The 25,890-nt window shown below is 31.9% G+C and overlaps 3 protein-coding genes across 3 annotated transcripts; 2 read left to right on the forward strand and 1 right to left on the reverse strand.

The window, feature by feature from the left end:
- The first annotated feature begins 2,050 nt into the window (after positions 1-2,050).
- LOC122592942 (mitochondrial outer membrane protein porin 4) lies at positions 2,051-8,494 on the forward strand. The gene is made up of 7 exons (XM_043765276.1): positions 2,051-2,165; positions 3,630-3,723; positions 4,809-4,876; positions 5,729-5,839; positions 6,008-6,094; positions 6,451-6,659; positions 7,883-8,494. The coding sequence occupies exons 2-7, from the start codon at positions 3,675-3,677 to the stop codon at positions 8,187-8,189; spliced, it is 831 nt and encodes a 276-aa protein (XP_043621211.1). The 5' UTR covers positions 2,051-2,165; positions 3,630-3,674; the 3' UTR covers positions 8,190-8,494.
- A 1,355-nt stretch (positions 8,495-9,849) lies between these two features.
- On the reverse strand, positions 9,850-10,949 carry LOC122594627 (beta-1,3-galactosyltransferase pvg3-like). The gene has a single exon (XM_043767060.1). The coding sequence runs from the start codon at positions 10,887-10,889 to the stop codon at positions 9,945-9,947; it is 945 nt and encodes a 314-aa protein (XP_043622995.1). The 5' UTR covers positions 10,890-10,949; the 3' UTR covers positions 9,850-9,944.
- A 3,505-nt stretch (positions 10,950-14,454) lies between these two features.
- On the forward strand, positions 14,455-15,213 carry LOC122594549. Its single transcript, XM_043766991.1, has one exon. The coding sequence runs from the start codon at positions 14,544-14,546 to the stop codon at positions 15,012-15,014; it is 471 nt and encodes a 156-aa protein (XP_043622926.1). The 5' UTR covers positions 14,455-14,543; the 3' UTR covers positions 15,015-15,213.
- The last annotated feature ends 10,677 nt before the right edge of the window (positions 15,214-25,890 follow it).

A 25,890-nucleotide genomic window follows, 5' to 3' on the forward strand; every position in this document is an offset into this window, starting at 1 on the left:
TTAGTTAAACGAACAAAGATGAACACAACTCCCGTTCGTTCACTTATGTTCGTGAACGTTCGATAATATGTCGTGAACATCCATTCGTTTATTTTCGTGAACATTTCATTTTGCTAAAATATATTAATATTATTAACTAGAAATTTTACCTTGCGTGTTGCCACATGAATGATTTTTTTTAGTCATACATAATCACATACTATATAAATCAAAAAATTGATCTCTATACAATAAAGTCTATTTTTTTTTTTTTTTGAAAAAAAGATGGTTTTTGAAACGAACAACAAGTTTTGTGAACAACTAATTAGTTGTTATATGATATCGTTTAGATTTCGAAATCGGTGAATGGGTGGTGTTAACGATTAGGGTGGCTATTGTCATTTTTTTATGCCTGAAACGAAAACTTTATCATAGAATTAGTAGTTATTGTAGTTAAAAGGTTAAATTTGAAGAAAATAAGATTTATGATAAAAGAATCAAATTCAAAAGTTTTATGATGAAAATAAGAAAGTCATAAAGGTTGTTGTGAAAATAAGAAAGCGAATAAAGTTATCGTGGTAAAAATTTGTACTAAATAGTTATTATGGTTTGGAATTATGTGATCAACATATAAAATTAGAATGTTTTGTGGAAAATTAAAAAAAGTCTAAATAATTGTGGTAAAAATTAAAAAGTCAAAAAAGCTACTATAGATTAGGCAACTTAAATTGTTATATATATAATATAATATTAACATTAATATCTGATCATTTATATAATTAAAAAGAAAATTAAATACAAATTATAAAGAAAATACTCATATATATCAAACCATAAGAGCTTTTCACTTTCTAAAGTAGGTAAGTTAGGTAAAACTTTTAGCCGATGAATAATTTGTAACCATGAATAGAAAGTCTAATATTTCTAATTATATATTTGTAAATATTTTTAGTTATAGGTGTTCTCATTGGTGTTTGTTTATGTTTGTTCATTAGTGCTCATTTGTGTGTCATGAACACAAATGAATGAACATAAACAAGTCATTATGTTCGTTTATCTGTTCGTGAACATAACATTATCTTGTTTATCCGTTTGTGAACCGTTCGTTAAGTTAAACGAACAAACATGAACAAGCTCTCGTTCGTGTTTGTTCGATTTGTTTAAAGCCGCATCACCCCAACAGCCAAGCCAATGGATTGAGCCACGCAACTACGGTGCACGATTAGGGATGGCAAAAAAGTACGAACGCGACGGGGAAACCCAATATCCGAAAAGTTTGGGTCGGGTTTGGGTAAGCTTATCGGGTCACGGGTCGGGTTTCGGGGCAATTATCAGGTTTTTTTCGGTTTTCGGGACAGGGACCGGGGCTTGCCTACCCAGACCCGACCCGAACCCGATAATATGTATATGTATGTAAAACAATATATATATTCTTATAAATGATAAAATAGCAAACTTATATATATATATATATGTATATTAAAACCTACCGTTAAAACAACAGGGATATTGGTTATTGTTTTTAGTCTGCAACATGACTATATACATTGTCTTGAGAAAACTTAAAGCTGCACTTCGTTATCTTTTTATTTTATCATGCAAAAATGCATACTTTTATTATTTAGTTTTCGCTTCGGACTTTTTAAACTTTATAATTAGAATATTATTTCTATATAACTTTGTTTAATTACTTAAACCACATATAACTATCATTTCTTTCTCAAAATATTTTATAATATTGTTGGAGTTATTACTTATCAAATATGATTGCGAAATTTGTTGAAATGTTGTTACTTTTGTGTTCATCACTATCAGGTCGGATTCGAGTTTTTAACGGATATCGGGTTTCGGGTCGATTTTGGAAAAACTTTAATCCCCGATGGAGTCCCCGATAAGATAACCACAGGTATCGAATCAGGTTTGGGTATTGCACTGCCCGTCCCACCCCGACCCATTGTTATTCCTATGCACGATAGTGCCACGCACCTTGTCAAGACCGCCAAAGAATCTCTAAAGTCGCCACAGCCCACAGGGGCCGAATATATAAATATTAAAATAAAATTATAGGAGTAGAAATAAAGAAAACCCTAATTAAGAAGAGACTCCCTCTCCTCGCACCTCTAAAAGAATAAAATCTGCTCATTGCTCCACTTCTATCGGAGCTGCCGTCTTCCACTGTATTCTATGTAAGTCCATTCTTATTTCACACACACACAGATATAATATATATATATATGTATGTATGTATATTGAAACAGATTAGCGGTAGGTTACTCTTGTTCATTTGCTGGTTTATTTTAATTTATTGAAGTTTTATATTATGCTATTGTCTAGTTTTTATATACATACCCGCATATATACACATATATCTATATCTATACTTTATTATAAAGAACATTGAACTTAATTTTTCAATATTGATTTTAAGTTTCAACAATGTACACATTCTAATGCATGACGTACCATACATCATAGCCACGTTACATCAATAACTTCCACTATTCACCGGCACCACCGCCTATGCCGCTACCACCGCCACCATCCGTCACGCACGGGTACCTTTTTGTATATACATACATATATTTAACTTATATAAGTGATTGGATTCGAGTTAAACGAACACGGACATTGGGAAAGTATTAGCAAATCAAGTGTTTGGGTTTTAAACTAAAAAGATGTGTATCTTTTTAACATAATACATTTAGAACTGTTTATGAAGCGTGAAGTATCGATAGGTGAAGTTAGGAAAAAGCAAGTAGGGTGTGACTCACGGTTGATTTGGACTTTTCTAGCCGCAAGTGCTGGCAAGATATGAATGGTCAATTTGACTTGTGTTACCTATTGTTTTGAGTTTTGGCTTCGGTGTTTTGAATGTCAAGGTCTAAACCTTGGAGAAAATATGTCAAATAATTGGATATGATATATGCATTTCAACTCACTTAGTTCTAATTCTGACTTGGATGTCTTTTTTTGTTTCTGTTTTCTATCATTGTTTGTATTCATGTTCGTTTTGTTTGTGGTGTATGGATTATATAGAGTTTTGCTGGCTTTTTGATGTTAGTCAACCTATATGCTTTATTTCCTAGCTATTGTCAGTTTGTCACATCACACATAAACTGATCGGTCCATCTGCTGGCGATGTCCTTTGTATTTTTTTCTAATTGATTTACCTATGCACTTGATACCGGCATACACTCCCATGCGATTTAAGTGATAGACCTTTGCCATACTGATGTCACCATGTTTACAGGACAGTTGTTTCCCTTGCAACAAAAATGCTCTTGTTCTGTTTTTTGGAACACTTTTCGGTTCGAATGTAAATTTTGGAAATTTATGTAGTACATTCTTAGTTTTGTTTTAGGAATGATGGCTGGACAAAATAGGTTTGGTGATTTATTTTCAGGGGATGTTAACTTGGTTATTTTAATAATTGCAGTTATTGTTGTATGTCCAAATTAAAATAAAAACGTAACTTTCATTTGTTGATGAAGTTACAGCTATCAGTAACTTTAACAACATGCACTTATCGATCTGATTATCTACCATTAATATAGGGTTAATCACTTCTTGACGGTTTATTTTTCTTGTTTTGCTATATTTTTTGTTATATGTTACCGTGATCCTTTACTGACACCTCACTTGGCTCTCAGCCTGTTTTTGGAAGCTGGGAGTAGTAACCTGAAATCTAATTCACAATGGGCAACGGTCCGGCACCTTTTTCGGATATTGGCAAACGAGCAAAAGGTACGCCCTTTTGGATCAGTACATGCTAGCTAAGGGATGTTAAAATTTTTACCACACATAAGCTTTACATCTCTAGCCATCAACTGTAATTATATCGATAAAAACTTTGCATTGTCTTATGTCTTTCCTAGTTAAAATTTTCCCGAGATTGCCTTGCTGTTGACTGAAACTACCTTTTATGTAATTATGTGCAGATATGTGGTTGTAGCATTCATGCTTTCAAAATTAGGGATGACTTTGTTCCTAATACTTATTTGTTAATTAACTTCCAATGTTACCATTCATTGCATGTTCATTGATCATCCTTGTCGCGTGAGTTTGCTAGTTCATGTTTAGAAATGGAGAAGGCAGTAAATGACTTTTACTTAGAAATAGTAAGAGGTTTCAGTCGTATACATTCATAGACATCTCAAGGGACTTGTAGGATTTGGGGAACTTTTGAAGGGTTTAATTGTTTTGTAGAATGTATTGTAATTATGAAACTCACTTTCACCCTTAAGTTCTCTAATCTATACACCCAACTCCAGTCAAAGATGGGGACTTTTATCAGTTCTATTTAGTTCAATGAGACATCGCATATTTTATTCAAAGTCATAGTTCATAATCGTGGAAGCTTTAATTTCAACTGTGCCATCACCATACCACTACTTGCGCGGCTTTACAGTTTCGTATATGTGATATGAAACACCGTTCCAATATTTTCACTTTCATATCGCTGATGTATGTATATGTAATGTATGTTTGAAGTTAATTTTGAAGGCTTCATTTAGTTATATTCACACCTACACTTAAATGCATGGATTGACTTTCTTTTATAGTTCTTTGTCTGTTTTGGTTAAGGCTATAAGTTGACATTAATGTACTACAACTGCAAATATAGCTGGTCAATATTTCCTGCTCTAATGTGGAATTAACAATGCACTACTCTTTTGCACATTTTGTATTTGTAGGTAATGAGTTTGGAATTTTTGTATGTGAAAAAATGATATTTGATAGTGTCTTTGCTTAATATAGAGAGAAGGTGGAGTTTTTATTATTTGCTATAGAGCATATACAAAGGTGACTAATGCTCTTGCTAAATGCAGATCTGTTGACCAAGGATTACAACTATGACCACAAGTTTGTATTGTCAGTTCCTGGATCTACTCCCATGGTATGTGTATATTATACTACCTAATATTCATTCCATCTACATGGTTGTAGTTTACCTACCTATCAGTCAATATCTAGATTAATTAGAGGTACAAACTAGGAAATTGTTTGTGCAGCTATGGTTAGTCATTGTGCAACAGATTGTACTGGCTTTTAAACATTAACAATGAAAACGAACAGAAAAGTAGATAGATAGCTTATATTCGAGGGATTAGCAAGCTTTCCTAATGAAGTATTGATATAAACCGCTTCTTATCAATATTCATCACGTTAAGAATTACAAACCTAAAGTGCTAGTTATACTAAAAATAGCTTAGGCTAATACTCGTAGAACAAAAAACTTGCATTCTAAGTTTATTACAAACTACGCGGGTTACTTGCCTAATAAAAATGATAATCTAGTAATACAAGCATCCTAGTTATAATGTCTTAATATTAATTTCCGTGGTAATCTAATAAGCTAAGACTATATCAACGTGAAGCAAAAATCTTTACTAAATGCTATCTTACAGTTACATATGTATAATAATGCCTGGCTGATGTACACACATTGTTACTTAAGACTAAGGATTATTTTGGATTTATTAGCTTGTGTTATGAAATCAAAGAGTTCAACTCTGTAGTTTTCTGAAAGGCTGAAACCTCTTATTCTATATAACTTCATTCTTTACTTGACTTTCCAGTAATAACCCACTTCTAGTGATCTTATAGAGTGATTTGTAGTGCCTACCCAGTTTGATTTGGCTAAGATCTGAAATACTGAAAGTGTTACATTAGTTTTGTGAATGATAGTATCAGAATAACTAAGTTTTGTAAAGTTTACTTACATTTCATTGAACTCTTTTACTTGCAGGGACTGACGGCTACTGGTCTGCAAAAAGGTCAAATCTTTCTTGGAGATATATGTGCACAGTACAAGAGTGGCAGGACTAATGTAGATGTAAAAGTAGATACATATTCAAATGTAAGAATCAGGGATTTTGGTGTCAAATTCAAGTGCTAAGACTCTTTTAATGCCTTGTACTCAAAGTTTTAGTCTACTATATATAACAACTCTGGCCAAAAAGTTCTGGCTGCTTAAATGTATTTGATTAGATATTGCCTCAGACATCTAAGTTTCTACATTTTTCAGGTGTCAACAAAAGTTACTGTTCATGAAGTAATGCCATTTACGAAAGCTATCTTAAGCTTTGATGTTCCCGATCATAAATCTGGAAAGGTCAGTTATTTCAAGTGTAGCTTTTTATGAGTTTGTTCACATGTAATATATTGACTGCTAGGTTATCTGCCTAACATTGAGCATTTTGATAATGGTTATTATGTGAGCTCATTACAAGTAATCTCTAAGCTGGAAAATTGTTTTAGAAGCTCACTAAGTTGGTTATCTACAAGGAATGATATTTTTTATGTTGAGGTGACCGACTATAGTTTTTCAACTCAAGATGATATACTTGAAATATAGGAAAGTTCTAAAGGCTGTAGAGGAAATGACGAGTGCAGCAATTATCATATTATTCCCTCAATTGATATGTGCTTGTATAAGTACTGATGAGAGTTGTTTCTGTTTGCTCTCAGCTTGATGTTCAGTATCTGCATCCCCGAGTTGCCATTGATTCGAGTATTGGCCTGAACCCATCCCCAGTTCTAAATGTTGCTGCTGCCATTGGTCACAAGGACATACATCTTGGTGGTGAAGTTGGCTTTGATACCTCCTCTGCTTCATTTACCAAGTACACTGCTGGGATAAGCTTTAACAAACCCGATCTTTCTGCTTCACTTATGCTGTATGTACAACCAACCTTAACATCTGCTTTTTCATTTGGTTCCCAGGCTTCCCTTTTGATAATAGCCTCATATGTGAATAAAATTTTTAACTGCTGTAAACTATATGAAGTTGTCATTTATAGAGACAAAATAATGCATTGTATGGACCCCAACTGATGCCATTGGTTTTTTGGTATTTGGTAATGTTGACAATGGACAAGTAGTCAAATAGATAATGAAATAGGTATTTTAACTTGAAAACTTGTCAGATCAGGAATTTGCATTTATTAAGTGAGAAGAAAGCCTATTACTAGTTTCAGCCTTACATTTTTTTCTCAAATGGTGTATTTAATTATAAACTGCCATCCCAGCAAGACGCTGGGGGCAACAAAAATGTTAAAAAGTGAAATTACATCATATCGCCAATCTTTCCAAGACATAGAATAAAGTTTACATTTATTTTTAATCCAAAAAAAAACAATGATTTAATTTCCTCGATGGCTTTGGAAAAACTGATCGGGATGCTCGATTAGAAAGCCTTCCTTTTTGTCTGCTTGGGACATTCTTTGATCTCTTCACTTTTACCTTATTATCTGCTTGGGACATTCTTCGATCTCTTTACTTTTACCTTTTTACCGGCTTGGGACGTATTTCGGTCTCCTTACTTTAAAGTTTGATTTAGCAGGTGACAAGGTTTAGGTGGTTGTATGAATTAATTTTTTTTAGTATTGTGCTACGCTTCATGTTTTTTAAAATGATCATCGAAATCTTATAACTTTTCTCGCCCTAATATTATTGTTCATCCTACCATTTATATCTGTCCCAAAACAATGCCCATTGCCAAAAATTGATATGAATGATGAAGGTAAATGTGTCATACACTCACAAAGTAAGCTGTTAACACTTCTCATAAACTGTTTTTGTCTAGTGGACAATAATTTTGGGAGTGAAGGAGTATTTAACAAGATTTAGGAGGCTATATCTATAAATCAGTCTTATCACTTTTTATGTAACAAGAGTTAGGAGATTATGAACGTTAAAATTAGAATTTCTAAGATTTTGTTGCGTAGTTCATAGACTCAAGTTTGTGTATCTGACATGCTTTCAGTTTAATTATTACCATTCTAGATTAAAGACAATTTAAATCAAACGCTTCAAAAGTAAAATAGTTGAAATTGCCATCTCTGCTATCCCGTACTCATGCTAATATGATATTAGGCTAACGATTATTTCATGAATGCAGGATGGATAAAGGGCAAACATTGAAGGCATCATATGTACACTCTGTAGATCCCTCAAACAATACTCAAGTTGTTGCTGAAATGACACACAATCTATCCACGTTAGAAAACAGTTTTACATTCGGAAGTGCTCATGTTCTTGACCGTTTCAACACGGTTAAAACCAGGTTCTCTGACAACGGAAAAGTTGCAATGCTGTGCCAACGAGAATGGCGACCAAAATCTTTGATAACCATATCAGCAGAATATGACACCAAGAGAACTGATATATCCCCTAAGTGGGGTCTTGCACTAGCTCTCAAGCCTTGATTCGTACGTTTTCTGGATGGTTCTTTCCGATTTTCTATAATCTTGGATCTTTTATTAGAAGCCGCATTGTCGGTAAGGCTTGATAAAATCATTTTGGAACATTCTGACATCTAAAGGGTATATTTATGTTGAATTTTATTGGGAAAAATTGACCCAATTTTGTTAACATTCTTGTTCATGTAATGGGGAATCCATGCAATTGTATGTTAGATTCTGATGGGGGCATAAGTTGCCATGAATCATACATTTCATCTTAATAATCCAATATCTGTCTTTTTTGGCATAATACATGACAACTTTTTCAATGTTCATTGTAACGGTTTTGTTGCTGAATTTATACTTTTGTAATGTGTAATTGCTTGTTTATCTTATGCGAAAGGGTGATCTTCAAAATTCTCTTATTATAGATGTGAAGATCATTTTTCGTGATTGTTGTCGTTCTGAATGTCAATAAAACACATCCAAGACGTGAAGATGAAAATCGTCATTTTGTTTATTTCTATAGTTGACGTTTCCATGACCCAGGATCTTATGGCGCAAGCTGCTGCTTGTATAACTAAGGATCCTCAATCTGGTCATCCTGAAACTATATAAATCGAGGGATCTAGTTTATTTCAGATGTTTAAGAGAAGATCTGTACGCAACCTAAGTAAACCAAATCTAGTTTACTAAAATGTTCAAGGGGGGTTAATGGTTTGTTTGGTAGCGTCTGCCCTTTGACAGGCTAATACTTGATGTCAGTGTCTATGTTACAGAATACAGTAACTCAAACCAGGTAAAGTTCTTCAAAAAGGAGACTGGCACGGCCACCTCCTATCGTTATTTTTTCCAGGTTTCTGGATCATTGTAATTTAATGCAAAATCTCAGGTACGCTATCACCAACCTGAGTACCTGACTATATTATTTCTTTGTTTCAAAATATCCAAACACTTACGTGTCTGTGTGTGTTCATATTTATGCTTTGGGTATTAAAGTGTTTGGTTCATTATTACAATTCACAAAAAGAAAGTTCGTTAGAATATAATAGTATATGTTAAATTGTTAATTGTCAATGTATGCAACTAAAAGTTGTTGGTCATGATGGCCAAGTTTGCTTTAAACTTTGACTTCATATATAGATTAACGTTGGCTGTTGTTTCCATACACTCGGTTCCTATGTATGATATATATTTAAAAGTTCTACCAACTTGGATCATTAGCTTGTAGCTGATTGAGAAGGTTCCATCTTATGTTTTCATGTACATGACGCGATTTCATAGCAAGTAATTCTGCAGCCGGTTGGCAGATCATTTAAGCAAGCATCTACACATATCAAACAGAAGCAAGAAAAGGGAAATGGAGAATCTGTACATATAGATTGCATAAACAAATCCCTGCGTGTGGACTTTGTAGTATGGTGGTTTTGGTTTTCGGCTGTCATAAACATATTGAAAGCAGTTATATAACTTCAATAGAAACTTTGTAAGCTTCTTCTAGAGACAGAAAGCCGGGATCCTCTGCTTCTGCCGCAGAAAACATCCCATCATCTGGCTGCACTTATTATATAGTTTGTGGGGTAAGTTCATTTTCAGCATCTTTTGCATTTGTCTAAAAACTTCAAATTGTTTCATATAAGGTGTTTTAGTGTTATCGTTTACATCACATCAAAAGAACTACAAATTAGCAGGAAAAATAAAAGATCTTTATTGTTTACCTTGAATAAGTTATCAAAAAATGGTTAAAATGTAGTATATGATTGATCTCACCATCATCAACTAAGGTATATGATACAATTTAGAAGGTTTTAAATCTCGAGTTGCATTGAAATACTGCAATGTCCGAATCCACTTATCTTGATTCTTCAAACGGTGAACTCCCACCGTTTCTGGCCAAAGCTCATGTGCACACCTTGTAGGTGGTTCTGGCAAATCATACATATGCCACTTAGCATTATACCTGTTTTTTGCACGGCGTCCATCTCGCATCCATTCTCCAAAAACTTTATCTTCCGGCCCTACCATGTGGTTTTTCGGGATATCTGATTCTTTAATCCACTCAACTATGTCCCATGATACTAAGTATCCCATTCCTGACATGTAATTCACAAAAGGATCCATACTAGGACATGGAACCACATAGCCATAGTATAGATCTTCTCTTGATAAAGGCCTCAAGGTCTCCACCAATTTGGGTAGCCGGAAATAAGTATCATCATCGCCTTTCATAACATAATGGTATGGTGGGTTGGTCGAGTCAGAGTCGTTGTTTTTCAGCATATCTGGTAAGCTTGAGAAATAGGTGTAAGTCTTACCATTATCCATATTCTCTTTGCAGTTCAATATTATGATATCGTTGTGTAGCATTATCTCGAGTGCTATTAAAATCCTTTGGTCTTCTTTTGTTAGGTTACAGAAGACAAACTTTACATCGACTTTTGCTCCTTCCACTGACTGGGTTCCATATATGAGGCGGAGGAAATGGCGGCGTTGGTAGTTGTCAGCGCGTGTTGGAATCCCGAGAAGGATTCTAATTTCATCTTCTGATGATTTAATGGGTAGGGAATAGTTGATTAAAGGTGAGGAGGCAGCGCATTTACTGATTTCTGATAGATTTGCAAACTGAGTTTCATTAATGAATGCCAAAGTGATCAGGAAGACGATGAATATGACAGATACAATGATGAATTTTCTGTGATTTTCGGGATATGGTACATTCTTCATATCGAAGAAGTTTGATTTAGCAAATGTAGTAGTATGAGATCTGTTATAGTTTTTGCTAGATATAAAGCATAATTTATGTTAACTTCACATTCTGAAAAGAAGTATTGGTTTGGAAAGGCATGTGAATAGACGTAATAGCCCCCTTGGGACCTATGGAGATGCACCTTTAATTGACTAGCTGCTGAGGTGTTTTGGTAATTTGCAAGGAATAAAAAAGAGTGGTGATCTTGAGCCTAACTTGAAATATACACTAAAGTGGTATTGGTAATGGGCAGTTTTGCTTGAATAAGGTTTAAAGTAAACATACTTTGAATAATACATTGTAGGTGTGAATAGACTATTTTGCCTTTGGGATTTAAGGAGATGCAGCCTGAGTAATTGAGTAAACCAAATTCTGATAAGTTGCTTGGGGGTATTTTGGTAAATTGCAATTTCTTTGTATAAAATATATAACTACATTTTACTTAAACAATGCCTAAACTCCCAATGGTCAAACACTTTGAGTGATTGTTTGGCATATCTACATGAACATGTGTGGACTGCTTAACTTTCAAGTTATTGACCATTTGATGATTCTTTCTTTTTATTTTCTTACTGTAATCTTCCATGGTAATTGCAACAAAGATAAATGTAGCACTCATAAATTCCATGACATCGATCGAGTTCGTATATTTTGGGCTTTTTTCTTTTTGTGTGAAAAATTGCAACGTTTAAAATTGCTCTTTTGTGATAATCAGATTTGGATAATATTTTAGTCATGAAAAAGTGTATAGTAGTTGACCCGGCCAGTTAAGTGTCCAAGGTGCACTTTTAGAATTTAGGCTATTTTATTGAGCCGAATCGCCAAACAATCGCTAGTCTTGTCTCACAATTTAAGTGTTTTATTAAAAAATTGATTATCTGTGTTTGCAAATATGAAAAATCAGTTTTCTTTAAAGGCAAAAGGGATAATTAGCTACATCCTCAATTTTGTTGCAACCATCTCAAGATAGAAACTTGGCTACGCCCTTAAGGGTTGACTCTTCAGTCTTAGTAGGTATAGCGTAGCTAAGAATCCCTCATCAAATTTATATTTGACAGGATTTGAACCTTTATCAAACCACAATTGAAAAACTCTTCGACCACTGGGCTAAGAGCATAAGACCCCAATGGTATAAAAGCAATTAAAGACATGTTTTTTCAAAAAATAATTTTGAAAACACATTATATTTTAAAACATACATCTGCACGAGTGAATTATTAAGGTGAGAGAGGGTTGAGAGTCTTGGGTTTCGTTCCTGACATGCATAGTTTGATTTTAGCATACTGTCCAGTTGGATGTCGCTGTGGTGTTTTGAATGCTAACTGCTAACACGCTATTAGTAACGAGTACAACTCACTTGATTCAAGATTATTTATGCACGAACTTGACTCATAGATTATCCCAAAATGACTTTAAATCGGGTAACTTAATTATGGATTTCATTATATCATTTGGAACAGTGGAGAAATCGATTCCTTTTACACTCGTTCTAATACTACTAGTTGATTCGATTTGCTTAACACTTTTGCTTACACAAAGTAAAAAACAACGTAATAGATGTGCAAGAAGTAATTCCGTATTCAGTTAATGAAAAATTACATTAAGCTTTGGACCGACAGATCGGATGTTCTCATATTCAATATCCACATCCATTTATTTATTTTATTTCTTTTTAATTATTCATATCTATAACACACATATACAAAAAAAAGTTGCATACTTGCATCCATTTATATCCATAGATGAAAAACTAGTATCCATAGCCATTCCATCCAACATTTATATTACGTCATTCAGATTTGTGAATGGGTGATTGGATTAATTATGTGAAGATTTATCGGAGCAAATTACTATCGTAATTGTAATACGTTAAGGTTGAGATCCGGTAAATTAAAATCCAACGGGATTATTCCTTTCAACTGAGTACGTAAGATTGAGTAGGTCAACGAGAGTAGCAACACCCGGGTCCAAGTGAGTAACCGCAAATGACGGCTCCCAAAAGATGAAACTTTTTATATTAACTTAGATTAAACAAAGTGTCAAAATTTCCTCCTATACCGTTCATATGTTTGTAAAAAATAATTTTCAAGGGAAGAAAAACATTTGTAGATATTAGTCGTTAATTGATATATTTTTTTTCCTAAGTTAACTGTTAAACCGTCAACATTATCAAATCAAAAAGATAAAAAAATCTTACATGTATTATTTTTTTTTTTTGGTAAAGTTAGTTTCAATTCAGACGTGCTGAAGTTAATTTTAACTAGCGATTTACTGGACCTACAACCCCTTCCTTATGAAAAATACCTTGGAATGAGAAACCCAAAACTCGAACCAAAAACTTTGGGAAAAACTCACCTTCAAAACCCATATAGTGGATTTAGATTATACCTTTGTCCAACCCACCTAAATGGAGTAGGTTACATGTATTACTTTCTAGTCTTGTGGTTTTGTAAAGATGAATTATTATAATGGTTTTAGGAAATTTTAGGTTCATATCTAAACTTTCATTTATATTTATGATGTAGATATAGATTGCGTTGTAGAAGAGGATGTGACAATACCATATTACCATTTTATTCTGCTGTTGACGTGGATAATATTAAATGGGAATTGATTTTAGTACCACAACTTTTGATTATTTACCATAACTGTGCAGTTAATTTTTATACAGTTTGCATTAATACTTGTACATTGTGATAAAAATATTTAAAAAAATAGTACAAATATCATTACCCATATCAAACTGGTTCCGATGTTGATATAACGATACAATTAAATGCCGATATAGTGATTGCTATTAAAGTATGTAAAGTTAATGTATTGTGAACGTTTTTGCATATAAAATAGAATTAAAAAAATGGTATGTTCAACTCACATCATATCATAATGGCTTAGTTGGATCCAATATCATGTTTACTTAGATAAAAAGTACTCTATGAGTCTATGTATATGATCTTTTCCCATTATTCTAGCATAGAAAATTTTATATTCATGATATCTTTTACTTAAAAGTCCACTACCTTTATAATGTATTCCTTTTAAATATATTTAAGGGTTATGACAGAAAGTAATTAAGGTATCCAATATAATCTTCTAGTATCTATACTTTTTTCTTAAATAAATTTTTTTACCATGCAATAGATAGTTTGAGAGGTGTATTTAAGAAAATAAGGTGGAAATAAGAGCCTAAAATAACAACTGGATTAGTTAGAAACAAAAGTCAAGAATTCGATTTGGACACCTCGCAAAATATTCAAAATTCTTTTGGAAATACTTCTTAATTGGATAAAGCTCTCTCATACCTCATGAACGACATGATTGAATAACGTCATTACTTGCTACTAAATATAATATCTAGAAGAATCAATAGACTGTTTCAAAGTTTAGGCGCTCTAATTAATTTATTTCATATAATGTAACTTCATGCATATTTTCCATTTCTTAACCACTACAATTCCATACGCGGTTGTCCCTTTCTCAAATTTTATCTATATATATAGACACAAAACCAATTAAACAATAATTCTCTTATTATATCTCCTTTAAAAACATACCCACTTCATTTAATCCCCGGCCATCACAATTAACTTTATTATTGTTATTGTCAATTTGGTCATTCGTTCGTACGTATAATGGCGGCTGAAAACAAGAAAAACAAAGCATCTTTATTAGGCAAGCTAAGAACAGCCGTGAAGAAGGTCACATTCCTTTTAAACTATAGCATAAACCGATGGGCACTCGCCTCTACGATAATTCGTCGTCGTGCTTTAAGTAGTCGACGTTTTAGCTTCAATGAACGCCTTGGGTTGACATCAATTATTTCTTCACCTTCTGAAAACGAAGATCATAGCAATTGGGGTTCTCCTTATATGACACCTTATAATGAGATTTTTTCACCTGATCAACAAGGAGAGTTACAAAAGACTAGAAGTTTTCCGTTGCAAAGAACTACAAGTTTCCCTGAAGAAGAGGATATTGATAAAAGAGCTGAATTGTTTATATCGAATTTTTATAGACAACTAAAGATGGAAAGACAAGTTTCTTTGCAACTACGGTATACAAGGGATACTAGCTTTGGATCATCTAATATTATTTCACCATGATAATGGTCAGAATGGTGTTCATGACTTCATGTTCATAATGTGTCATGTCTTTATTGAGAAGTAGATGATAATTTGTGATTTTACGTCGTTCTCGAGCTGAGCAATTATTTTGGTGATGAGGATGACTATTTTCATGGATCAGATCGATGAATCGGGTTTTATAAAAGAGTCAATGGTTTGATCATGTATGTATATGTATATGGGGTCTATATTTTGGTGATGAGATCTTCATTTGTTTGTTTGTTTCTTTCTTTTTTATTTCTAAATTCTTTTATTGATTTCAATTTGTGAAAGAGAGAAACAAAATATGTTAGGCTGCTTTGGTTGGCAGCACTAAAGTCTTTGATTTATATTTAGTTGGTCAATATCATGTTAGTTATTATTATATATTTGTATAAAGAAAATGAAAAGAACAAAATTAAACAGCGCTTACTACTTTCAAGTTCTATATTACATGATATATGATGATTACTTGATTATAACATTGCCTGAGAACAGAGTTGGCCATCAGCCCATCAATGTGTGGATTTAACTCTTAATTAAAAATATATAATCGTACTAGTCTTTTTACCCGTACGATGTCCGGTATTTATATAGATTATATCATAAAAAAGTTCGAATATGTCACATACATGATTCATCAGTATGAAATAAATTGTGGTTAAAGTAAACCGATGATCGAAGTTAAATTATAATAAACAATAATGATAAATATAATATATGTTTAGTTCGAGTTTTAGATATACCTTAAAATTTTACAATCACATCAAATTCGGATGACGACAAATAGTCTTGTGATTTCGGATCATAAACTCAAATTGAAGTCTTCATGTTATTAACTTATTATAAGTAATAGGAGTTGAAAAATTGAAAAAGAAAAAAAAAGACAATTTTATTAATGAGAAAACGATTAATCAAATAAGGTTATAATGTGTTTTGTATTTATAAGCTAAAAGTTAAAGTTTAATAAGAAAATTGAATCAATATATAATTAAATAAGCTAATTTAATAAATAAATAAATTAAAAGGACACTTGTCGATCAAGAATTACACCATGTATCGTTTAAATAACATCTTAATCCTGTTTTAGTTTATTGGTAGATATAATTTTTTGGTTATTGTATGCATGGTGAACTTATGTATGAGTATGCTCAAAGCCCATGAATGTAAATTTAAAGTGATGATCTTTTCTACATTCTTCACCCGGTCCAATTAAGCTAATTTAATCTGATTTTGGTTAAACCAGCCTTTCTAATGCTTTTCTTAACAGATTCGTCTAGTTGGTTTTGAACAACATTAGAAAGGTTCTTTATCCGATGAACTACATGCAATTGTTGAAGAAAGGTTAATAAAATACTAGAAATGTAACCGAGTTTGCGCATTGATGGATAATAATCTTTCAAAAAATTAAAGAATAGTGTACATAAAACTCGTTAACTTCATTCAATATTTTAACAAGCATGTATATTAAAAATTTGTTTCTTATTGTGGCTAGACTATAATAATGAAAATGATTGGTTAAGTTAATATATAAATAAAACAAATATTATTCAATGTAAAGGTAATTATAAAAGACTAGTGATAAAAGTCTAGTGGTAATTATAGTAATAGATAAAAGTTTAAAATTTAAGGCGGAAACCAAATATTTTATAACGTTGTATAGATGACTTTAATATTTACAAAATAAAGTACTAATGTGACAAGTTGTTCAAAGTTAAAAATAAATTATTACAGTTGTAAATGCAGGTTTAAAATGCATGATAATTTGGAATAATGATTATATTGAGTAGATTGATAATTAACATGTATACGTGATGACTTGTATATGCCAACTTTTGGAGGTGGATTACTCCTTTAGTTGGTCTGTGTGTAAGAATGGGCATGAGACCGTCTCGATATGAATTGCATTTGCATGAATTTTTTGTAGCTTCATTATATAATTTAAATGTTCATATATGGAGCTAAAATAAAGAGAAGGCATCTTAAAATGACATAAAAATGAAACGGTAATTAATATTTGGGTATGGGTATATGTTTGAGGCAAAATCATGGCGCGAGAGAAGCAGCCACAATATATACGAAAGCTAAAATAAAACTAAAAAAGAGAAGAAGATGGGCACAGATTGAGAGATATGAACTCAGGTTTGATGGACTTTTTCTTTATTTTTGTCTAGACTAACATTTCACTCTCATTTCCTTGTTGTGTTAGACTTATTTGACCAAACCAAGCCAACCACAACCCACCACGTACATCACCTTACTTCTATAAATTTTTTCTTGTTTTGGTTCAGTTCGGTTGTTGTGGTTCAGTTTTTCATTGAAAACCAAAACTGAACCATAACTTTTGGTTTTTAGAAAACCAAAACCAATGGTTTTTAGCTTTTTTGGTGTTTTCGGTTTTCGGTTCGGTTTTTTCCAACCCCTATCAATAAGTGCACTCCCATGTCTCATACGCAAGACTCAGCAATAAAAAAAAAAAAGAAGCCGTTTGTGCATCCGTGATAGTTTCAGACATGACAAAATTAGTTTTTATGAATGCATGACAAGATCGTTGAAACTTGTTTGATTCTCTCACCCTAACCCTTATATTATTGATATCGAGGTTTAGACGAATGCATTTCTTATGTTGATTGCGTCCCTGGCTTGAAAAATGTTGAAAACTACCCCTACTTAAGAATGCAGGGCTGTTTGAAAAGGCAAAACTAAATGCGTATAAAGATCAAAAGTTTGTAATACGTAATCACTCGGTTAAAAGAATTACAAAGGTCGAAAAGAATCAAGTATAAGATATGGACAAACTATTTGGGGGATCAATTCCGACTACTAGGTGTTATGAAGATTGAGCCTTTGAAGAATATGAATGAAGTTGTTATTTGCAGGAATTGTAGCTAATTCTAAGGATAATTGAAGAGAATCTCAATATCTCAAATATATCTAGAAATCTAAATCTATCCTCAAATAGATTCAAACCACCCAATCACAAAATCACACTTGCTAATCAAGTATGATTCACCCAACTATTTGTTGAATGTTCTATTACAACAAGAATAAAAAACTATCAATAATTATTACAAATTATTTTGATATATATCTATATAAATATATATAAATATATATATATATATCAAATAGAGAGAACAGAAAAAGAGTGTGTGAAAGATTTTAAGGTTGATTAACCTTAAATCTTATCATGTGAAAGTATTTATACAAGGCATCTTCTCCATAGTGACAGCTTTAGTCCCTCTATTTGTATCTTCTCTCATTTGTACAGCTTCAGTCCTTTAGTCCAAAGAATCAACACTCTAAGTCCTTCATGTACAACTAATCATACAATAAGTAACAAGATACATTTCTAAGAGAATAAGATTATAATTTTAACATCCCCCTTAATCTTATTCTCAAAAAATAGTCTCATGAGATTTTGTATCCAACCATTTTGTTAGAATATCTGTTATATTTAAAGCAGAATCTATTTTCTTAGTTTTTATAACACCTGCAAGTATCTTTTCTCTTACAAAATGAAGATCAATTTCAAGGTGTTTAGTCCTTTCATGGAAAACAGGGTTGGTAGCAATTTTAATTGCAGACTTATTATCACGAAACAACTTAACAGGAAGAACATTTACAATTTGTAAATCCTGCAAAATCTTCACAATCCAAATGATTTCGCAAGTGACAGAAGCCATTGCCTTATATTCACCTTCAATAGATGACTTAGATATAGTGTTTTGTTTCTTACTCTTCTAAGACACCAAAGAACCACAAAAATATACAACATAACCAATAATAGACCTTCTGCTAGAAATACATTTAGCCCAGTCAGAGTCCACATAAGCTTCAAGGTTAAAAGAATCAGAACTGCTAATCAATATACCCTTTCCAGGTGCTCCTTTTAAGTATCTCAATACTCTAAGAGCAACTTTAAGATGAGAAGTGAGAGGTTTATGCATAAACTGGCTTAAACAATGTACAGTATATGCAATATCAGGTCTAGTGTGAGTCAAATATATAAGTTCACCAATCAATTTTTGATATTCAGTTATGTTTTCAAGAACTGGATCATCAACAAATTCACAACTAGATAATTGAACATTAGGACTCAAAGGCACACTAATAGGTTTACCAACAAGAAGGCCAAATTCAGATTAAAGATCTAAACAATACTTCCATTGGTTTAAACATAAACCATCATTAGTGTCAACAACTTCAATACCTAAAAAATATTTAAGCTTTCCCAAGTCTTTTATCAAAAATTTGGTTTTAAGATAAGTTTTAAACTTATCAATTTCAGTCTCACTATTACCAGTAATAATAATGTCATCAACATATACTAATAAAGCTATGAAAGAATCAACACCAGACTTAGTAAAAAGTGAGTAATTACTTTTACTCTGCATAAAACCAGCCATCACTAATTAAAGCATCAGTAAGTTTATCATTACATTGTCTAGGTGCTTGTTTTAGTCCATAAAGAGACTTGTTTAACTTGCATACTCTAGTATCATTTTTATCAAAGAATCCTTCTAGTAATTTCATATAAACAGTTTCTTCAAGATCACCATACACGAATGCATTATTTATATCAAGTTGATATAAACACCAATTATTCTAAACACCTAAACCAATAAGACACCTAACAGTGACAATGTTAACCACAAAAGAAAAAGTTTCATCAAAATCAACACCTTCCTTTTGATTATAACCCTTAGCAACCAACCTAGCTTTATATCTCTCTCTACCTCACCATTAAATCTTTATTTTATAAATCCACTTACAACCTATTGGTTCTCTTCCTTCAGGAAGATCAGTTAATTCCCAAGTATTATTTCTATAAAGAGCTTCCATTTCAAGGTTCATAGCATCTACCCAATGTTTTTCTTTATAAGCAACACTATATTTATTAGGTACAGTACTTTTATTAAGTTTAGAAAGAAAAGCAACACAATCATGATGTAAATTAGAATAACAAACAAACTTTTCAAGATCATACTTAACACTGCTATTAACAACAACGTCTTTATATTTGTTAACAGGAAAAACAGAAACTCTTTGAGACCCTCTAAGATTTTGACCAGAATCATCAACAATATCATTAACATTATCATTAATATTTTGTAAAACATTATTTTCTTGATCAATATGAGCATCTTCATTAATGACAAAGTCATCTCCCTCGGAATTATTTCATTTAAATCATCCACATTAGCATCCATATTCTCACTGGTAGAACTAGCAGAAGCACTACCAGAGTGAGAATGGTTGTTGTTGTCATTCCCTCCATTGCCTCTCACTTCATCAATGGGAATTGAAGGCTGCTCATATGAATAAAAAAAATTATTCTGATCTATTAATAGATCAGAATTCTCATTTTTATTTTTGCTCTTTAAAGGAAAAATATTTTCAAAAAATTTAACATCTCTGGAGAAATTTTTTTTACTATCATTGAGAGAAAGAAGTTTATAACCTTTTACTGAGTTAGAATAGCTAATTAAAACCCATTTAGAAGATCTGCTCAAAAATTTATCTAAAACATTTAGGTTTTTTGAAAAACATAAGCAACCAAAGGATCTTAAGTGAGAGAAAAAAGGAGGTTTGTTAAACACCATTTCATAAGGAGTCTTTCCATTTAATACAGAAGAAGGTAATCTGTTAATCAGATAACAAGCAATTAGAACACATTCAGTCCACAAGTTTAAGGGAATACCCCCTTGAAATAAAAAAGATCTAGCAACATTAAGAATATGTCTATGTTTTCTTTTAACTATTTCATTCTGCTGTGGAGTATGAGGTATAGAAGTTTGATGTATAATACCATTTGTCTCAACAAAATTAATAAAAGACTTAGTTACAAACTCAGTTCCATTATCACTTCTCAAAGTTTTAATGGTTTTGTTAAACTGGGTTTTTAATAAATTAAAGAACACAATAACATTTTCAAGAACTTCTTCTTTAGATTTTAAAAAAATATACCCAAACAGCTCTGGTATAATCATCCACAACAGTAAAAAACTATTTATAACAACCCTTTCCAGTGACTCTATAAGGACCCCAAACATTGAAATGTATGAGTTGACCTAATTCAGAAGACTTATGACTCTTGTTTGTTTAGCCTGATAACATATTTCACAAGCAGAGTTTTTATCAAATTTAAAGTGTAGTTCAGACTGCAGTTTATTTAGAACAGACTCAGAAGGATGACCTAATCTATGATGCCACAGTTTTAGACACGTTGCAAGTAATCATTCTATCAATACCTTCTAAACATTCATCAATAAAGTACAATCCACCATCTTGTCTACCAATCCCTAGGACTTTCATTGCATTTAAACCCTGAGTCATAATATAGCACATAGTATCATCAAAAGCAATAAGATATTTACTATGTTTAGCAAATTTATAAACAGATAACAAAACTGGCACAATACTCAGGTACAACCAGAACATCAAAAAGAGTTAAATAAGGTGTTAATTGTAAATTTCCAATTTTTTGAACATATGCAAAAGTTCCATTAGGATGACCAACTTTGATTTTCAAAGCAGAGATATCCAAAACATCAACAACTCAACAAGATTAGAATCAGAATGAGTAATATGATGATTGGCTCCAGAATCATTGATCCAACCCTTTTGTTTTAAATTTGAACTTGAACAAAAAAATTTATCAAAATTTTTATGAAATATCTGACTGTTATTAAATAACACACCTGCCATATTTGCATTATCTTTCAACAAGTTTAGAATTATGGCCAGCTGCTCATAAGAAAAATTACTAGTACTTGAAGTAGAAGCTTGAGAAGTAGAAGTATTGTTACTAGAAAATTTCTTTTGACCATTCTGAAAATTTCCAGACTTCTTTTTACAAAAATCAGGAGGATATCCAATCAATTTAAAACACTTATCAATAGTATGTCCATTAAAACCACAGTTTTCACAAACCACAGAAGGACCTTTAGAATTAAAAGGAACAATACTTCTAGAATTCTTAGCAAAATTATTCACAGAAGGCACATTTATAGTATTATTGACTTTAGACACAAAAGCAGACGATTGGGATTTAGCATTAGAAGCAACAGTTAACCCTCTATGTGACTCATCCCTAAATATGATAGAATAAGCAGTTTTTAAATCAGGCAAAGGATCTTTGGTTAAGATATTACTCCTACTATTCATATATATATCATCAAGTCCCATTAAAAACTGCATCAGTTTAATCAATTGAGTGTGCTTAGAAAAATCTTGTGCAACATGACAAGTACATCTAGGTAACTTAACTAATGCATCAAATTGTTTCCACAAAGAATTTAGTTTATGATAATAATCAGATAAAGACATACCATTTTGACATAGAGAGTTAATTTTATGATGCAAATTAAAGATCACAGAACCATCCACCTAATCATAAGTTTCTTTTAATTCTTGCCATATAAGAGAAGCTTTTCTAGAAAATATTTGACCAAGATATAGTCCTTCAGAAATAGAGTTCAAAATCCATGAAATAACCACAACATTACATCTATCCCATTGTTTTCCTCTAAAGCAAATAGCATAGCACAACTCCATACTTGATAATTTTCAGTTCCTTTTATATTTATTGACACAATAGACAAAGTACTAGAATCATTAGAATGCAAATGTAAAGGACTTCCTAAATCTAATTTGCCTATTCTAGTGACACTATCATCACTTCCATTATCAGAATTATAAGCAAAACCATAACCACGAATATTATCATCATCCATTTTTAAGCAAATAATCTCAAACAATAGCAATAAACAAGTAACAGTTAATCTCAATTAACTATACCAACTAAACATCCAACTAATCTCAGTTAATCCAATCAATATCAACAAATAACAATAACTACAAAAAAAAAATATTATTAAAATATATATATATTTTTGATAAAATAATTGTATCTCCCAAACCGTGCAAGGGACAAGATTCCTTGTCTTTCACTGAGGTTGGTCAAGTTTAACACAGCTGGTTTTATGAGAATTAGATAAGATAAAAAAAATTTTCTAAAAAAACTTTATTAAAAAAAGAGAAAAAGGAAGAAGGATGCAAATAGTGCTATTGGAAGAATCAGCGGAAGATGAGAACCACTTGTTAATCGAATCACTTAGTCGATTAAACAAATGGAAGATGAGATCTACTTTTCAATCGCTTCACTTAGTAGATTGAACAAGTCGATCGAGAAGACAACAGATCAGAGCTAGAAACCCTAATTTATTATTATTATTGATTAGAAATAATTTTTTAGGGTTTTGATTAAAAATAAATCAACCTTCAGAGAATGAAGATCAATCGAAATCGCTCAATAATTATTCACAGAAACCCTAACCCTAATATTCTAAAAAATTAGGGTTTTTTTCGATCAAAACACCAATCTAATCAGAACGGTGATCGAATGATCACACCTGGCTCTGATACCATGAAGGGAATCTCAATATCTCAAATATATCCAGAAATCTAAATTTAATCTCAAATAGATTCAAATCACTCAATCACAAAATCACACTTTCTAATCAAGTATGATTTACCCAACTATTTGTTGAATGCTTAATTACAACAAGAATAAAAAACTATCAATTATTATTACAGATTATTTTGATATATATATCTATGTATATATATATATATATCGATCAAATAAAGAGAACGGAAAAAGCATGTGTGAAAGAATTTAGGGTTGATTAACCCTAAATCTTATCATGTGAAAGTATTTATACAAGACATCTTCTTCATATTGACAGCTTTAGTCCCTCTACTTGTATCTTCTCTCATTTGTACAACTTCAGTCTTTTAGTCTAAAGAATCAACACTTTAAGTCCTTCCTGCACAACTAATCCTAAAATAAGTAACAAGATACATTTCTAAGAGAATAAGATTATAATTTTAACAATAATTTGTCATAAAGCTCTTATTCGTGATTTTGTTTCACATTTTTCTTAAAAATTACTACATCAGAAGGATATGGGTCATATGGCAACTTATCCTTGCAGTTGACTCGAAAGGAACAAGAAACTCATATTATACAAATAGTCCAATCTTCATCACACCAATTAGTGAAAATGCTCCCCCGAAAAATTTGCCAATATTACACTCTCCTTAGTGTTTTTCAACCTATGTATCTTGTTAACCTAGTGGTTACGCATTTTAAACTTTTGATCTTTAGTGGCATTGCTTCTTTATCGTTAGGTAGAAATCGACCACGTTTTATACATTTTAAACCTATTGATCTTTATACGCATTTAATTTGGCTTTTTCAAAAGTGCACCCTATTCTTTAATTGGGGTACTTTCTCACACTGTTTGGGCCAAAGTTGGAATCATCGAAAAAATTATCAATAAGATTGTTTTTTCCGATCCCGAAATCAATAAAGATTTAAGGGGGGATAATTAAACCCGATTAATTCAATCATTTTTGAGACACGGATACACAAACTTTTTATTCTTTTGAGAAAATTTCATTAGATCATCCTGTGGTTTGCTGTTTTATCAATTTTTTACCCTGTCGTTTGAATTTATTATTACTTCACCATATGGTGACTTTTTGTATCATTAGGCACCCCTCCCTTTCACAATGAGTCATTTCTTTATTGAGAAGTGGATGATAATTTGTGATTTTACGTCGTTCTCGAGCTGAGCAGTTATTTTAGTGATGAGGATGACGATTTTCATGGATCAGATCAATGAATCGGGTTTTGAAAAAGAGTTAATGGTTTGATCATGTATGTATATGGGGATCTATATTTTGGTGATGAGATCTTCATTTGTTTGTTTGTTTATTTATTTCTATTTTATTTTTGGATTCTTTTATTGAATTCAATTTGTGAAAAAAAGAAAAAAAAATGTTAGGCTGCTTTAGTTGGCAGCACTAAAGTCTTTGATTTACATTTAATTTTATTATTATTTTTTTTATCATAGTTGGTCAATATCATGTTAGTTACTATTTGTATAAAGAAATTGGGGGAAAAAAAACAAAAAAACAAAATAGAGCTTTCAAGTTCTATATTACATGATATGATATGATTACTTGATCATAACATTGTTTGAGAATAGAGTTAGCCATCAGCCCATGAATGTCTTGAATGAACTGTTAATCAAAACATAAGTATATGATTTTTTGGTTGTTGTATGCATGGTATTTGGGCCTGCCGTGTCGATGATCTTTTCTACATTAGTCACCCGGTCCAATTAAGCAAATTTTATTTCATTTTGGATGAACCAGCTTTTCTAACTGATTCTTCTAGTTGGTTTTGAACAAGATTAGAAGTAACAACCAACTAGGTTCTTTATCCGCTGAACTACATGGACTTATTGAAGAAAAGTTAATAAAATACTAGAAAAGTAAGCGAGTATGCGCATTGATAGATAATTTATCAAAAACTTGAAGAGTAGTGTACATAAATTCGTTAACTTCATTTAGCACATATGCGATACATCAAAAGGTGACTGTGACGGGAAGCTAATTCTGGGTTTTTTTTTTAACAAGCATGTATATAGAAAATTTGTTTCTTATTATGCCATATATAATAGTGAAAATGATTATTTAAGTTAATATCTATAATCTATAACCTGCATATTTATCTCTCATATTTTAGGAAATTCAACACTTTTTTATACCCAAAATACCCTTATTTGTTAATCTTAGTTCTTTTATGGGCTAATTATTTGGAAAGTCCTTCAACTTGTAACCTAAACCTTTTTTGGGGCTCGAACAAAAAAAAGTTCTATTCGAAGGAAAAAAAAACCGGCTAAAATAACTTATGGGGCTCCGTACAAGTTGCCTGTTAAAAATACTTTTGAAAGTTATTTGTATTTTCTTTTATTCCATTTATTAATTATATGTAATTTTCATGTCATTATATATACAC

The sequence above is a fragment of the Erigeron canadensis genome, chromosome 3 (assembly GCF_010389155.1).
Source record: "Erigeron canadensis isolate Cc75 chromosome 3, C_canadensis_v1, whole genome shotgun sequence".
Classification (NCBI taxonomy): domain Eukaryota; kingdom Viridiplantae; phylum Streptophyta; class Magnoliopsida; order Asterales; family Asteraceae; genus Erigeron; species Erigeron canadensis.

Bases quoted from the DNA above. Each gene is read 5' to 3' on its own strand.
- LOC122592942 (XM_043765276.1), top strand. From the start codon at position 3,675: ATGGGCAACGGTCCGGCACCTTTTTCGGATATTGGCAAACGAGCAAAA. The intron at 3,724-4,808 runs GTACGCCCTTTT...TGCTAAATGCAG, and splicing joins TATTGGCAAACGAGCAAAAG to ATCTGTTGACCAAGGATTAC. The intron at 4,877-5,728 runs GTATGTGTATAT...TTTTACTTGCAG, and splicing joins TTCCTGGATCTACTCCCATG to GGACTGACGGCTACTGGTCT.
- LOC122594627 (XM_043767060.1), bottom strand. From the start codon at position 10,889: ATGAAGAATGTACCATATCCCGAAAATCACAGAAAATTCATCATTGTA.
- LOC122594549 (XM_043766991.1), top strand. From the start codon at position 14,544: ATGGCGGCTGAAAACAAGAAAAACAAAGCATCTTTATTAGGCAAGCTA.